The sequence below is a fragment of the Eurytemora carolleeae genome, unplaced genomic scaffold (genome assembly GCF_000591075.1).
Source record: "Eurytemora carolleeae unplaced genomic scaffold, Eaff_2.0 scaffold70, whole genome shotgun sequence".
Lineage (NCBI taxonomy): Eukaryota > Metazoa > Arthropoda > Copepoda > Calanoida > Temoridae > Eurytemora > Eurytemora carolleeae.
The window spans coordinates 51,433-67,082 of NW_019396054.1; the positions used below are offsets into that span (position 1 = coordinate 51,433).

The 15,650-nt window shown below is 30.1% G+C and overlaps 1 protein-coding gene across 1 annotated transcript; it reads left to right on the forward strand.

Moving 5' to 3' along the window:
• Positions 1-5,857: 5,857 nt before the first annotated feature.
• LOC111706056 (paired box protein Pax-7) lies at positions 5,858-15,459 on the forward strand. Its single transcript, XM_023478813.1, has 9 exons — positions 5,858-5,918; positions 7,292-7,331; positions 7,889-7,950; positions 9,566-9,597; positions 10,204-10,266; positions 10,688-10,791; positions 10,940-10,972; positions 12,528-13,221; positions 14,770-15,459. Exons 2-9 carry the CDS (start codon positions 7,320-7,322, stop codon positions 14,802-14,804), a joined length of 1,035 nt encoding a protein of 344 aa, XP_023334581.1. The 5' UTR covers positions 5,858-5,918; positions 7,292-7,319; the 3' UTR covers positions 14,805-15,459.
• The last annotated feature ends 191 nt before the right edge of the window (positions 15,460-15,650 follow it).

The window sequence follows — 15,650 nt, forward strand, 5'->3', positions numbered from 1 at the left end:
AACGATTTCCAACTTATAAAAAATGGTTCAATTTCTTGTACAATCGAAAAAGAATTACTGTACATAGAGATGGGCACGCTCGACTTTTTTTCATTTCCTTCTTTCATTGTTTGTAAACAACCCATTTCGTTCGTTTTTTTCAATCGTTCGAAAAAATTCATTAGGTTCATTTTCAAAACTATCATTCATTCTCCATCTATTTCGTTCGTTTTCTCGCTGAAATATCGTTCAATAAAATCGATCGTTCTGTACAATTGTTTGTTCAATACAATTGTTTATTCAGGAAAAAAGAAATATTTTTTTTGAAATTTGTTCAGAAAAATCTTTCGTACAGTAATAAACTATCCTGTTAAGTTTGTTTGAACGATTTTTAATCGTTCGGCTTTTTTCGTTTTTAAAAAGCGAAAGATTTTTTATTTCTTCGAACAATCCATTTCGTTCGTTTTTTTTGGAAACGACATCCTTTATCACAAAAAATGTTGTTCGTTCTCAAAAATGTCGATGCCCATCTCTAACTGTACATGCAAATACCTATGAGTATTACCATTATTAGTAAGAAGCGAATTGTGATGTCAAAACTATTCTTGTGCAGCTGCAGGGAACAATCAATTTAAGAAAAAACTAAATGAATTTCGTACAGTCGTCAAGTAAAACAATTACAAGATGATAGTGTCAAAATGAAAGTGTTAAGTCAAAAAATTCTACAGTTATAACCATAAAACTCTGGAATAGGAAGACGACTTTTAAACTCAAGTTATGACTTTAAATAGCCCATGGAGCATGAGACACATCAATTGTGCAGTGTAAACAGACCCATTTCTTATAAAAGTGATTAAATAACTTTTAACTAAAGCTATTTGGTTTATAACAACATCAAACGCACTACGGTATTGCTTTAATATCGTCTTCCTATACTACAGTTTTCTTGTTATCACTGTAGAGGGAGGGAAAGTAAAGAGTTAATGACGTTTATAATTAAAATATTCATAGAAGACGACTTTCATTGTGCTTATCGATATTTATTGTTTAAATAGGATTCAAAGATATGCACTTACGCACGTAAATATTACGAACAAATCGAATTTATGGAATTCCTTATATGTAAAAATATGTTTTTGTACAAAAAATACTAGCCTATTTAAAATTAAGATCTTTAAATCAAGCTAAAAACATTTTCATGGTTCTACCGAAGGTACTAATGCAAGGAAAGTTATTTCAGAGGTGTACGCATCTTTTGTACTGCAGTGTACTGTCGGTAATGTAAACACAAGACGGATGTCGAAGCCTGACATGGGATCCATCTTTCACATAAAAAATCAATTAAAATATTCTTGTCATAGGAAACTATGATGCGAATTATCAAAACTTTCAAAATTAAATGCTTTTAACCTCCTCGAATACTGAACGAATACTGATGCATCTATTCTTGTTTACAAATTCCGCCCAGAGAAAACTGGTTTCAATATGTATGCAGAGTATACGCAACCGCAATTAACTTTCCTTGCATTAGTACCTTGGTTCATACCAACTTAACCAATCAAGAGGAAACTAATTTTTGCCACAAACTCGAATTTTGTTAAATCCCTTTATCTTTGCAATTTGACGTCTTAGACCTTATAGCTATTTCAAACTTTAAAATTGTGTTACATCAAATAGTCGAAATTTGAAATATAAAAGATTTACACCATCAGGTTGCACGCATACGGGAATTAGAAAATTTAAGTTTGTGGTAGAAACTCAGTTTCTTTGAGGCTAATTAGTTGAGAGGAACATACAAGCATAGATGATTCCAAAAAAAATTTATCAAATAAATTCTAAATTGTAATTTATATGCAAAATGTAATCATTTTTATTTTTTTTATTTATGTCTTTATTTGTTAATTTTATTGTTTTTATTTACCCTAAATAATTTGCCAGGAACTCTCTGGTCTATTGTTAAAGATTTATTAAAAGAAAAGAAGCCTTTTTGTGTTAAATTCAATACTTAAATTGATTCATGTTAAAAAGCACTGAGTTGCATTGTTTCGAAATTCAATGTTTGGAAATTCAATGTTTAGTAGATATTGGTATATTCAATCATGGATGGATAAAGAAGCATGCATTGTTATCAGAGAACAGGACTGAAATACAAAAAGTAGGATATAATGGGGGACCCAATGAGAATGAGAAATAGCAAGACAACATTTATGCAAATTTGTATTACATGTTGATAAAAAGGAAAAAAATATGCAATCAACAAAATTAAGTAAATTGGGTATGTTTACGCTGCACAATTGCTGTCTTTCCGTACACCAAAAACAAGTGGGGGTGTTTGGAGAGAAATTGTTTCATTTAAGTTATATTAATCAATGTTAATTAGCGATTATCATATGACGGTATAAATACAAAATTAGTTTTAACCATGTTAAAAAAGAGTTTAAAAAGATAGTTATGAAGGGGTAACTTGATACTTCTATCAGAACATATTTCATCCTCATCCTGTACATTCTTTTTAAAACAATATGTATTGGCTATCTTCCACCTTAATTACTATGCTATTGTAATACTTAGCTTAAATGCATCTCAAAAGAAAAAAATTAAACAATCAACAAAATTAAAGGATGATTTTTTAAATAGACACAATTTATGAGAAATCTAAAAGATAAAATTTACAAATAAGAATTTAATTTCAAGATGTTGTGTTTCTTTGTTTTAAAAAAGTATGATTTCCCAATGTATTTAAAGAACATGATTTCGATCCATTTATCACTATGATTGATGATTCAATTTTTTTAATGGATTTTCAAAAAAAAATTTCTAAACAAATTTCAAAGGGATAAAATACTTTTATAAAATATCTCGGTCCAAGTAATAGGACCCTGAGGTGCCCCCTTCCTCTTTACTAGCGGCGGAACCCTGTGCAATTTGTAATAGTATCGGATGAATGTTTAATGGTGAATTTTTGAATCAATTCTTCTCCAACATTGCAAGGTGAAACAATATAGTTTAATCAGACCAATATTAAACATTATTTAACAAAATATTTCGTCTTTATCTTTTAGTTTTCTAATTTTTTTTAGATGCTTATTACAGATAGTGAGGTGGGGGAGGGGGGTTAAAAAAGTTAATAGATAAGCAAGGTAACCTAAAAAACATGGGGATCTTGCGACTAGATTAAAATCGTCATTGATCCACGCAGCATTTTCGTGAACACAAATACAACAATTTTTCAGTCTATTTGTTAAGACAATTACAATAGAAATCTATCAAAATCCGGGTTTCTTAATTTGGGACCATCTTGTATCTTTTATTGAGAAAAGAATAAATATGTCTGTTTATTAATTCATTAAATAAAATCAAAATGTTTTAATATTTTAATCAGGGTGTCCCACAAAGAACGCAACTTTAGAGACGACTGTACGGGATCTTATTAGCCTTTTTTCTTGCAGTCATGGATCCCTTTAGCTTTAAACTTTTCTCTTTCTTTAGCAAAATCATTAAGCAAACATATAAATACTATATTCATATCAACTTCAGATCTTCCAAATTATAAAGTTTCAGTCTCATCCTCTGTGGATACCTCTGTATGTGCCTCAGTCAATTTCATAAGTCACAAAGATCATTAGATGTTTATTATGTTTATTGAGACACACTGTGTCAGAGCAGTTGTTTAGAAAGTTATATTAGTGAACAAGTTTTAAATTAAAATTATATTTGTTTGTATTCTCAAGAAGAATGTCCACAGATAGATTTAAAAAATACAATTTAAGGACAGTGTAATCACCCCTGGATTTTTTACTGACAGTGTAATCACCACTGGTTTTTTTACTGACAGTGTAATCACCACTGGTTTTTTACTGACAGTGTAATCACCACTGGATTTTTTACTGACAGTGTAATTACCACTGGATTTTTTACTGACGTTGTAATCACCACTGGATTTTTTTAGATAAAAAGAATAGAAAGTTAAAAATTCAACATTTTCGTCTTTTGATAAATCAGTTACTCAATGAATTTTTTAGAACATGTTCCGGAGTTCTCAAAAATGGTAGTTTTGCAAAAATCAGATTTGTTTTTCTGAAACCATGGACATAATAATATAGTAGCATAATATAAATTGACATAAATAATATCTACATAATTATTTTAGTTCTGGTATGTGGCAACCTTTTCAGACAGATAGTTCAAGAAAGTTTACCAGGAAAATATCCAGATTTTAAACAAATTCAAAAAAAAATCTGTTTTTTTATTTTAATTTTTGTTTATCTCTTCCAAGGATGGAATTTTCTAATGGATTTATTTATATTGTGTTACTGTTATTTTATTTTATCATGCATCAGTAAATTTCCAAATCCAATAACCAGAAAATAAGAAGACGACATTACAACAATAAAGTGTTTTTGATGTTGTTACAAAGCTTATACAAGTAAATGATGAATGCACGTATAATAAGTGAAATGGGTCTGTTTATACTGCACTATTGCTGGTCTCATGTTCACTTGGCTATCTAAGGTCATACATTTAGTCTGTAAGTCGTCTTCCTATTCCAGAGTGTTATGTGTATCAACGTTATAACCTGCTGTTTCTTTGTCTTCTATCAGTATGTCGTGGGGTCGAAACTTTTGTTTGCAATACCGCTAATCTACTAAACTTGATCTCGATATACATTGTGGTAACTTTTAAGATTGAAGTTAATATTTAGTTGTTAGATTAGGTTAATCCTTTATATAACTGCTAGATCCAGGGATTAGCAACACAAACGTTTTGGTCTCAGGATAAAGAAATTGAGTTTTTGCTACAATTTCAAATTTTCTAATCCCTATGTCTTTGCAACCTGATGGTAGTATCGATATCCTTTGATATTTCAAATTTAGAATATTTGATCTAAAAGAATTCATAGTTTGAAATATATGAGGTCTATGACATTGGGTTGTAAAGATATGGAGGTTAGAAAATCAAAGCTTAGGACAAGACTTAATTTCTTTGAATCTACTTAGCTTTCATGCACTGACTTAAACGTAAATAGTACGTACTCGTTAGCTCGTGTTTTGTTATATTTACAATTTTTTTAAATGGTTTATGTAACACGTTGGTTTAATCTGATGTTTTGTTTTAATAGTTCGCGTACATTTGGACTGATTTACTCCGTTTTTACTTATATTTTGGGCAATAAATTAAATTTTGAAATGTATGAAGTCAATTACCCTTTTCCTAAACTTTTTTTGTCTTTGAATTATGATTTACACTTACCCCTATTTAAATATGTAAGTTTTATGTTTCAAACATATTTAAAAATTAGCATTAAATAAACACAAAAACTGTTTTTTATTCTGGATTTTTATAAAGACATTTTATATCAAACATACTGGAACCTACAGGGAAATATATAATATATATAATAAAATTCAATTTTTATTCTTATTTATTAAATGATTTTGCTGTTTTAAGATTAATCAAGAGAATTCCAAAGAAAATTCGGAAAAGAAAATTTTTCTTTTGAAATTTTCATTTTTATGTATAAAATTGAAAATCACAATTATGCAATGTTCAATATATTTAATAACGTTTCCTCTTTAGACATTTTAAGGCTGTGTGCCCTGAAAGAAAGTTTTTTGGGAACACTCCTTTTCCCATTTTTACTTACTTAAAGGGACTGTAAGCGTAATTTCAAATTAACCCAATTTACAGCGCAAACTTTAATTGCGGCTGAAAGGCGGGGTTTGATAAGTTTACACACACACATCTCTGTACTCGACGGACACACTAAAGGTTTTAAGGGTATCGTTGTCAATCGGGCATTGCCCTCTTTTAACGAAGGGTCAATAGAAATTAAACTTACAGTCCCTTGTTTTTGTTACAACTACAAATATATTTAAATAGAAGAGAATGGGGAAAGGTTTGAGAAAGAAGATGTAGAAACTAAAATCAAAATCGAAGAGGAAAGCATTGATTGAACATTTTTTTAATTGATTTGTAAAAGTGATAAATGTTACCTATTGGCAGAACATGGCAAGAGACTATATTTAATGAATAGAATAGAACCATAGAGAATAGAATAATATATATATAATAATATATTCTATTCTCTATGTATATCATTTAAGCTCTGTATTCCAGGTCCAAAGTATGCTAAATGCATTAATTAAAACTGTTGGCGGTCAATTTGCCGCCAAAACCTCTTTTATAGTTTATCATTTAATTTCTTAGAAATGCATGTTTCATTTTTTTTCAATAAAACACAAAAAAAATGACATTAAAATTTAAAACTAACTTTTTCTTCATAAGAATTTTATAGATTTTAAATGGCTACTTTACAAATAGCAGATCACATTTAATTGGAGATAGGATAGAAATTGTTGCATGCATTTTAAGCAAAAGGATTTCTAATCCTTATAATTTTGCAACCTGATGATAAAAACGTTTGATATTTCAGACTTGGATTATTTTATACAACAAAATGTATAGTTTTAAATATCCATTGGGTTGCAAAGATAAAGAGATTAGAAAATAATAGTTTGTGGCACAGACTCATTTCTTTTCAGAATACTCTCAATTTCATTTATCAATTTGAAATGAAATGTACAAAAGTTTTGTAGTTCGAACTGGGTTTTTTCGACATTATGAACTAAAAAGCAAGCATATCCTCGTTATCGAATTGTGCCTTTGTATTTTTTTAAAAGTGAATATTCGCAAATTATCTTTTTTCCATCTCATAATCTGAGTTCGTTTCCCTTATGTCCATTTGACAGCCAAATTTTTGTTTTTAAATCTTTTTTGTTTGTTTATTTTCTTGTGGTTTTTAACAATTTTAAAATTATCGATTTAGATGGTTATTATCGTTATAACTGACGAGGGTCAACCCAGACCGAAATATATTTTCAATAAATGTCGAACTAACATCTACTTTTTTTTACTCTACAGAGGTTTGGTCCATCACCATCACCGAATTATAAATTATTGTTATATCTTTGCAACAAACTCAACTTATTGTTGTATATTTGCAACCTGATGGTGTACACCTTTAATGTTAAATCTTTGCAACCTGAAGGGTTAAACCTTTAATGTTATATCTTTGCAACCTGATGGTGTAAACCATTAATGTTTTAAACTTAGATTATTTGATTAAATTTTTGTTAGAAATATATAAGGTCTACAACGTTAAAAAATCAGAGTTAGTTTAATTCTTGGTGCTTTAATCCAAAAGTTTTATTATTTTGTTTTAAATGATATGGTTTAACTTGAATTTTAAAGTTTTAACAAGTGGACAAAAAATCATGTTTTGTTGAAAAAATATCAATGATGGTTAAATCAGGATGAATGCAGTGTAGACAGATCAGAACATGGATCACAGGGTAATTTTAAGTAAATTTTTAAAAAGAAAATATAATATTGTTGGCTACAAGTCAGATTCCGGAGAAGAAATTTCCAAAAAGACTCCGGACGACGGACTCCTACGACGGACTCCATACGACGGACTCCAGACGACGGACTCCAGACGACGGACTCCAGACGACGGACTCCAAACGACGGACTCCAGACGACGGACTCCAAACGACGGACTACAGACAACGGACTCAAAATGACAGACTCCAAACGACGGACTCTAGACGACGTGAAAGAAAATGAGTTTTTTTTTCTAACCTTTAAACCCCCTATATCTTTGCAACCCAATGTCGTAGACCTTTGATATTTCAAACTTTTGAATTCTGTTAAATCAAAAAGTCTATGTTTAAATTATCAAAATTAAAATATTGGGAATAGACAATTTGAGTTTGTGGCAAAAACTCAGTTTCTTTCGTAGAATATTGTACGATGAGCTGCAGGCTGCAAAAGAGGGCCATCCCCCCCCCTACCCGGCCTCTTGACCAAAAATTTTGAATTTTTACAAATAATCATTTTATATTTTTAGGGTGACATTTCTGCCTCGTATCCCACTCCCTTCAACTTTCCTTCGTTTGTCTCAAATCTCAGGAAAGTCGCATAATTTTTTTTTCATGATTTTTGTCTGATTTCATAAAAATAATTTCTGAGCTTGAAATTTTTAAATAAATGAACTATAGAGATTAATTTTTACTTCTTCTGCGAGAAGATTAACCGTTCTCTTATGGGTGAAAGAACTAATTTTTCTGCCACAAGTTCTAATTTTCTAACTCTATATCTTTGCAACCTGTCAGTGTAAGTCTTTGATATTTCAAAATAATACTAGAATAATAAAGCTAGGAAAGATTAAAGAATGAAAAAAAACTCATATTAGTCACCAATGAGAAATAATTGAACCATCCTTGCAAGCAAGAGTTTTAAAATTTCAAGCTTTGTGACTTTTTGAACTTTTTAAATTGAAAATCAAACCAGACCCCAGAGTTTACAGAGAGGTTTTGTCTATCTGATAATAAACAAAATAGCCCTTTTATTTGGAAATATAAACTAAGCCAATTTTAACAAGCCGTTTCAAGATCAGATACTTTGGATATTTCAAACTATCAATTATGTTAGATCAAATATTTTTAAAATAGAAAACTTTGAGTTTGTGGCAAAGATTCCGTTCCTTTAAAACTTTATTCGATAAACAACTAACTCGTTGCCTTGGTTGAAAGGGTTCTAATTTATGATTCGTTTGTTAGACAAATACTTTGATTACATTTGCGAACAGTCTTTTTATAAATACTTATTGGTATAATGTGCTTTAGCTTGCATTTGATAATGTATACATTTAATTAAAGTATTTATAAATTTACAACTGTGCATGAATCAATTAGTGTCGGCAATTTATACCTTTTATTGGTTAAATATGGTAATTACAGTTGATTTATTGAAAACTGATTTAATCAATTGTTATTTTATTCATTCTTTTTTTTATAGCAGAATTAACATTTATCATAGAATTAAACATATCTTCATTATTCTAGTAAAAATAGATGATTAGTCTAATGAACAGAAACATGAAAAGAAAAAAAAGTTTTTTAACTTTGTTTCGAATTCATCTTTAACTTGACTCAACTCAACAAAAAAAATTTCAGCTCAAATCAAAAACAATATAAATAAGAATGTTGAAAAAGTATTAAAAAAAGACGAAAACTTATGTTTAATTAATCAAAACTTGGTTCAAATAAACAGCAAAACAAGCTAAATACTTAAACATTCAGGGTTACCCACAAAGAAGGATACTGTAATGACGACCTGAAACTCATTAGATTTGACGAAGTTTGAATCTTGAATTTGGTGTTCTGATTTGAAAATAGTCGTTTACAAATATACAAAATGATTCGGGAACTAAATAAGAAAATATTAAAACGCTGCAAACCTTAAATGTGAATAAATGTCGTCTCTGAAGTTTTACCCTTTTGGATAACCCTGAATAAACAGTTCTTTTATATTAAAATTTTTCACAGTTAATTATTGAAAATAAATTCCTTAACAAGTAGATATTCTGCATAATTTGATTCGACAGTAAAACTATAAATTACATATGTTAAAAGATAAAATAAAAATGTTTCGGATGATTAATTTTAATGAATGTTTAACATGTGTCAATGTATTAATTAAATGATTAGATTATTTTATTTAAAATAGCGGCTTCTTGACTCAGGTTACCTTTCCTACCTTTCTTTTCTGGTTTCGGTGAGTTTCTTTTACAATAATAATAATAATAATAATAATAATAATAATGCTAGGGAACTTAATGTTTCGAAATAAAACATTTTGAATCTGTTCGAAATTTATTGTACTAAATTAAAAAATGATTTAGGGAAAAAATCTTTTTTGAAAAATATCAAAATTATAAATTTTTAGTAACACTTAAGAGAGATAAGTAAATCAAGACCTTTTATATTTGTAAATTTCAAAACGTATATTTTGATCAGAAGTTATTTGCAATTTTTTGTTTTATAAACACTGCAATTCTACAGACTCTTCTGAGGAGAAGAATTTGTAAAACTATTTTAGAATTACAATTTTATTGGGTTTTTTTTCTATTCAGGCAATTTGGTTTATACCTATGTGTATTCTACTGCATTTTAGCGGATTTACTCAAAAAATATTTACTCAATAATTAGGAGAATGTACCTTTGAGGAATATTAAAAACGCTCATATTGTTTATTTTTTAATTAGTCAAAATATTCTGTATTTTTAATAATTCATTATTTTTAGATAAAATTTCTGATTACTGTGATGATATTAAACACTTGAACTCTCCTGAGGTATAATGATATTTTGAATATTCTTAGACTCGTCATTCCTACACAGACCTTTAACACGAAGTAGAAAAAAAATAAGAACCACTTTTTCAGGTAAATACTGTTAGGTTATGTTAGGTTAGGTTAGGTAACATGGTTGTAACAGTGTTGTGATGTTGTTATAACATGGTTGTAATATGATTTTAATATGGCTGTAACTTGGTTATAACTTGATTGTAACAACACTGTAACATAATCGTAACAAGGTTATAACTTGGTTTATCAAGACTATTAGTGGGTTGTAACATGGATGTAACATGACTGTAATATTGCTGAAACGTGGTTGAAGGTATTGTAACATAAATGAACGTAACATTTGGTTGTACATGATTGTAACATAACATGATTGAAACATGGTTGCAATATGGTTGCAACATAATTGTAATATGGTTGTTACGTGGTTGTAACAATATGACATGAACATAACATGAACGTAATGTAATTTTGACACGGTTGTAACATTTCTATATTTCAGGTCGGCAAATATTTAGCTTAGAGAAAACGTTTGAAAACCAGAAATATCTGAGTTCAGGAGAACGAGCTGACCTCGCAACGAGGCTTGAGGTCACTGAACAGCAGGTAATCACACTATACTCTTACTATACTGCATTCTCAGCTCAACTACTATATCTAGCCAGACACTCCCTCTAAGAACCTTATGATGTAAAATGTTGGATTCATTTCTAGTTAACTTTAAAATTTTATAATTTATTTTTTATTTTTTTAGGTTAAGATTTGGTTCCAGAACCGTAGAACAAAGGTAAATATAAGGTTTTTAAGTTTTTAATATTTGTTGGATTTTGTTCGTTTTTTAACCCGAAGCGCATGCAAAAAGGTGGTCATTACATCATGATCATATTTAAAGTTGTAATCTCTGTTTGTTTGTTTTGATGTCTGATCATAACTGATAAAACCCTAGACCAATTTGACATAAATTGTTATTGGAGAACTCGGGAGAACCGCGGGAATGAGCTTAGCTCTTATAAGATTCTAAGTTAATTGGGTCGAGTTTTATAGGGAAAAATGGAGAAAATAGTTAAAATCGTAATTTACGAGATTCATAATTCATTTATTGTTGTGTATCTATACTACTCTCTGATCTCTATTCACATAATGTTCCATCTATTTACAAAATGTCCTATTTGTAAATCTAGTACAGAGCGTCCCATATCATATTAGATTATCTCCAATCTTTAACACCAAAATAAACCCTCAATACTCGAAAAACTTATCATTTTCTGCAAGAAAATTCTTATATAAGCCTTATGTTATTTTTCAACATGATTCATTCTAATGAAATTTTCTAATTAGTCCCGAAAATCGTAATTTTGACCCGTTCTCGGTCTAAAATGATGTGTAAAATGTTCAATCTATGAAATATCATATTGGATTTATTACTTAAATGGGGTAAGTAAAAGTCTAACTATTTTTAATAAGTCTTTTTTTAAAGTGCTTTTAGTTATTGATTGTATATAACTTCTTTCTTCCCTTTGAAAAATTTAAGGCATTAACTTAATCTAGAGATATGGGTTAACTTAATCTAGAGATATGGATTAGTGCTTTAAATGGATTAAACAATGCAAACGTTTCGGCTTTTGTCTTTGCAATTAAACATCAGTTTGTAAACATGGAAAGGTTGTGATATTGAAATTTATTCAACTTAATCTTTTTGTGTATCAATAATTAACTCTATGCATCTAACTTTTCTTACAATCTTTTCTAACTTGATATTCAGTTTTTGGGACCAAAATTTATGGATTAAAAGAAGTCACTGAACTACGTAGAAAAGGTTCAAATGGTTCAAATTAAAGTGTTTTAATTTTAAACTATTCATGTGACTAACAGCCGAGTTTTGTTTCAGCCAATGGCTTGATGAACCCAATATTTACGGCACTCTGATTGGTTGAAAAAATCGTCGAAATTTTAAGCTGACTTCAAAGCAGCATTGTTTACAATCCAGAATTCTAAACTTTCAAACCGGGATTTTGGATTTGAGCACTTTGTAAGTAACTGAACCGGCGGTTAGTAATTCAGCGACCTCTCTCTAATTCACTACATCCTGGACCCATGCTGGTTATGAGTTAAAGATAAATGTCGTCTTCTCGTCTGATTTAACCCTAAATCTTTGTCATATTGTTCTAATGAGACCTTCTGGTTAAAAGTGTGTCACTGGAATAAACCCTTTGGCAGTAGATACATTTCTGGATATCATAACAACCAATTTTAGAATCTGTACTGCGTGTTAAAACGATTGATAAAGTTAAAGAATTAAAAAACTTGAAAATTCATGAAAAATCAAAATTTTATGTATTTAGTGGAAGAAGGAATGTAGCCAATATAATCCGCCCAGCAGAAGAGAAATAATAAAATATGAATTTCCCCCGAGACGAACAAGTTCAAACAGTCCTCCATCCTTGATTTCTTCTCCGACTTCTCAACCAACCTTGAAAACTAGTTCTGAATCTACCCTGAGAACTCTTCCTACTTCTCAGCCAACCCTGAGAGGGTTTCCTGGTTCTCCGCATACCCTGATAACCCCTAACAGGTTCAACCACTCCGTCCTTCCAGATCCAAGTTCATTTCTCGACTCAAGCTCGGAGTCGATAATCCTAGATCCTGATTCAAGATTAAAATCTTCCTCCTTTTCCATTCAGCAGACAGATTCTACTGCTAGGAAAGACCCAACCTTGCCAAACCCAAGAAGTAAATATTCAATAGAACCTATGTCTAGAGTTATTTTCCCAAATGATTCAGCACCCAGAGATAACCCTGAATCAGGTCCAAATAGTTCCGAATCTATCCGTCCTGGTTTTCCAACCCTGGCTTCTATAAGATCCTTATCCAACCCTACTACCGGAGCTCTAATATTCTCTCCGACCCAACCCAACCTAATGACTGTATGTAACACCTACCCAGGAGCTGGGACAACCTCAAACCCGGAGTTCAACAACTTCCAAGGGTTCCTATCCTCTAACCCGTTTTCCGTCTCCGGCACATCATTTTTCCCAGGTACAAGAATAAAGGAAATGTGTTTTCGTCAGAAACAAAAATTTGCTATTCCCTACAATCTTGAAACCTGATGTTGTAAAACTTTTATATTTTAAACTTAGCCTTTTTTAGAAATATTTAAGGTCTACAACAACATAGAGATTTAAAAATTAGATTTTGTGGCAAAATCGCATTTCTTTTTGGTATCGAAGAAGTCACTTAAAAATGCACTACCCAACCCTTTAAAGTGGCCTCCCACTTAATTTTCTAATTTTTAAAATCTTTATATTATTTTGTCAAACAATAGCATGGCACCTCTTTAAACGATGTTGACACTTGTTTAGTATTTGATCTTATTCTTGTGATAATCTTTGAAGAAATATAAAACCAAACAATTAAAAATTGTCTTTTTCTTCTATCATCTTGTTCACGCTAAATTACACATTTATTTGATCGAGGATCGATTTAAATTTAGATTACAACATTTCATCTGTTAAAAGTAGCAATTAAAACTTTTTATGTGAAAACAATCATAAACCTTAAACTGCAGTGTTAGAAACAATTCTAATTATATTTTATTTGAATTTTGAATTCATTTTCCTTATTATTATTATTTTACGATTTTTTCAAAGTTTTCATCTTTTTCCCTTTACAATTACATCTGGTTACCCACAAAGGATGAGATATCAAAGACGACATAAAAACTCATTAAATTCAACTAACTCAATGTCGAATTTGTGTTTAATGAAATATTGAATTTGATTTGTCAAAGTTTTAGGAAACCATTTCATGTAAGAAAGAAGAATGAACAAAGTAATTAAGCATTTGCCAAAAACGCAAAATTTCTGATGCTTTATCTTTGCAATCTAATGGTGTAAACCTTTAATATTTTAAAAATAATATAACCAAAGGTTTTCATTATCATATAAAGGGACTATTCACAACAGCACCCCTATAACATTTTTCTGTATTAAGTATGCATGAATAAGTTATAAATGTTTATAATTTTGAAAACGGATTATTTTCAATTGTGGTTTCACTACAAAAGTGATTATACATTCGTACCGCAGGGATTTTCTGAACCGGGCATTGCCCTATTTGCCTGGATTATGTAAACCAAGGGTGTAATGCATGGAAAAATAATTGCAGTTGCGTATACTCTGCGTACGTATTGAAACCAGTTCTCTTTGGGCGGAATTTGTAAACAAGGATAGATGCATCAGTATTCGTTTAGTATCCGGGGAGGTTAAAAGCATTAAATTTGATAATTTTGATAATTCACATACTAGTTTCCTTTGACCAGAATATTTCATTGATTTTTTATGTGAAAGATGGATCCCATGTTAGGCTGTAACATCCGTCTTGTGTTTACATTACCGCCCAGAGACAGTACACTGCAGTACAAAAGATGCGTACACTTCTGAAATAACTTTCCTTGCATTACATCCTTGATGTAAACTGTCCTCCTAAGTCTGCTGGAAATTAAATTGTCACTCTGAAAAGGTCTAAAATTCTAGATTGAAAAAGCATAAAAAATGTAGAAAAATTAAACTAACAATTTTTTATCAGGTTACTGTGATGAGAAACTGGAATTGGATGTTTGAAACTATTTTTCTTCCATTGTTTTCAACAATTTTCTTTTTTTCATTTCCTTCCCGTTAGTTCTTAAAATACCTTCTCCATCCATCCTTTCCCTTTTTTATATTCCCTCTATTCATCTCTTTTCCTTTCCCTTCTATACTTTACATGTCTTCTCTTCGTGTTTATATCCATCCTTCCTTTCTTTTCATTTACTTCTTTCAAACCCTGCAATTTCCTTTCCCTTTTTCCTAATAGACCTTCTCTGTTTAACCTTCCATTTTTCTTTCTTCCATCTTTCTCTTTTTCTTTAGCCTTCTATTTCTTTTATTTTTATTTTATTTTCCTTCTTTCTGCTTTCCACACACTATGTTCTCCTTTCATCCTTTCCACACAGCTTGTACTCATTTCATTCTTTCCACACAGCTTGTTCTCCTTTCATCCTTTCCACACAGCTTGTTCTCCTTTCATCCTTTCCACACAGCTTGTTCTACTGTCCATGCATACTTTACTTTCTATTAAAATATTTTCTTTATTTGCTTTCTTTATTGATCCTCATAGTCTAATTCTCTTTATATACAGTTGTATCCCTTATGTCTTTATAGTAATAAAATCTCTTCATCTTTTATATTTAGATTGTTTATTTGTTTTAAACTTGATAGACCAATGTTGATCAATTATTTATTAAAAATAATAAACATGTTATTCGTTTTTTATTATTAACATTTAGGGTGTTTGATGTTTATCCTTTTTGCAAAGAAATTTGCTATTCTATTCTATTCTATTCTATTCTATTCTAGTATAATCTAGTTTATTCTATTCTATTCTATTCTAGTATAATCTAGTTTATTCTATTCTATTCTATTCTATTC

Excerpts from the sequence above, each read along its gene's own strand:
- LOC111706056 (XM_023478813.1), top strand. Across the intron at positions 10,267-10,687 it reads AATAAGAACCACTTTTTCAG|GTCGGCAAATATTTAGCTTA; the intron begins GTAAATACTGTT and ends TCTATATTTCAG. Across the intron at positions 10,973-12,527 it reads TCCAGAACCGTAGAACAAAG|TGGAAGAAGGAATGTAGCCA; the intron begins GTAAATATAAGG and ends TTATGTATTTAG.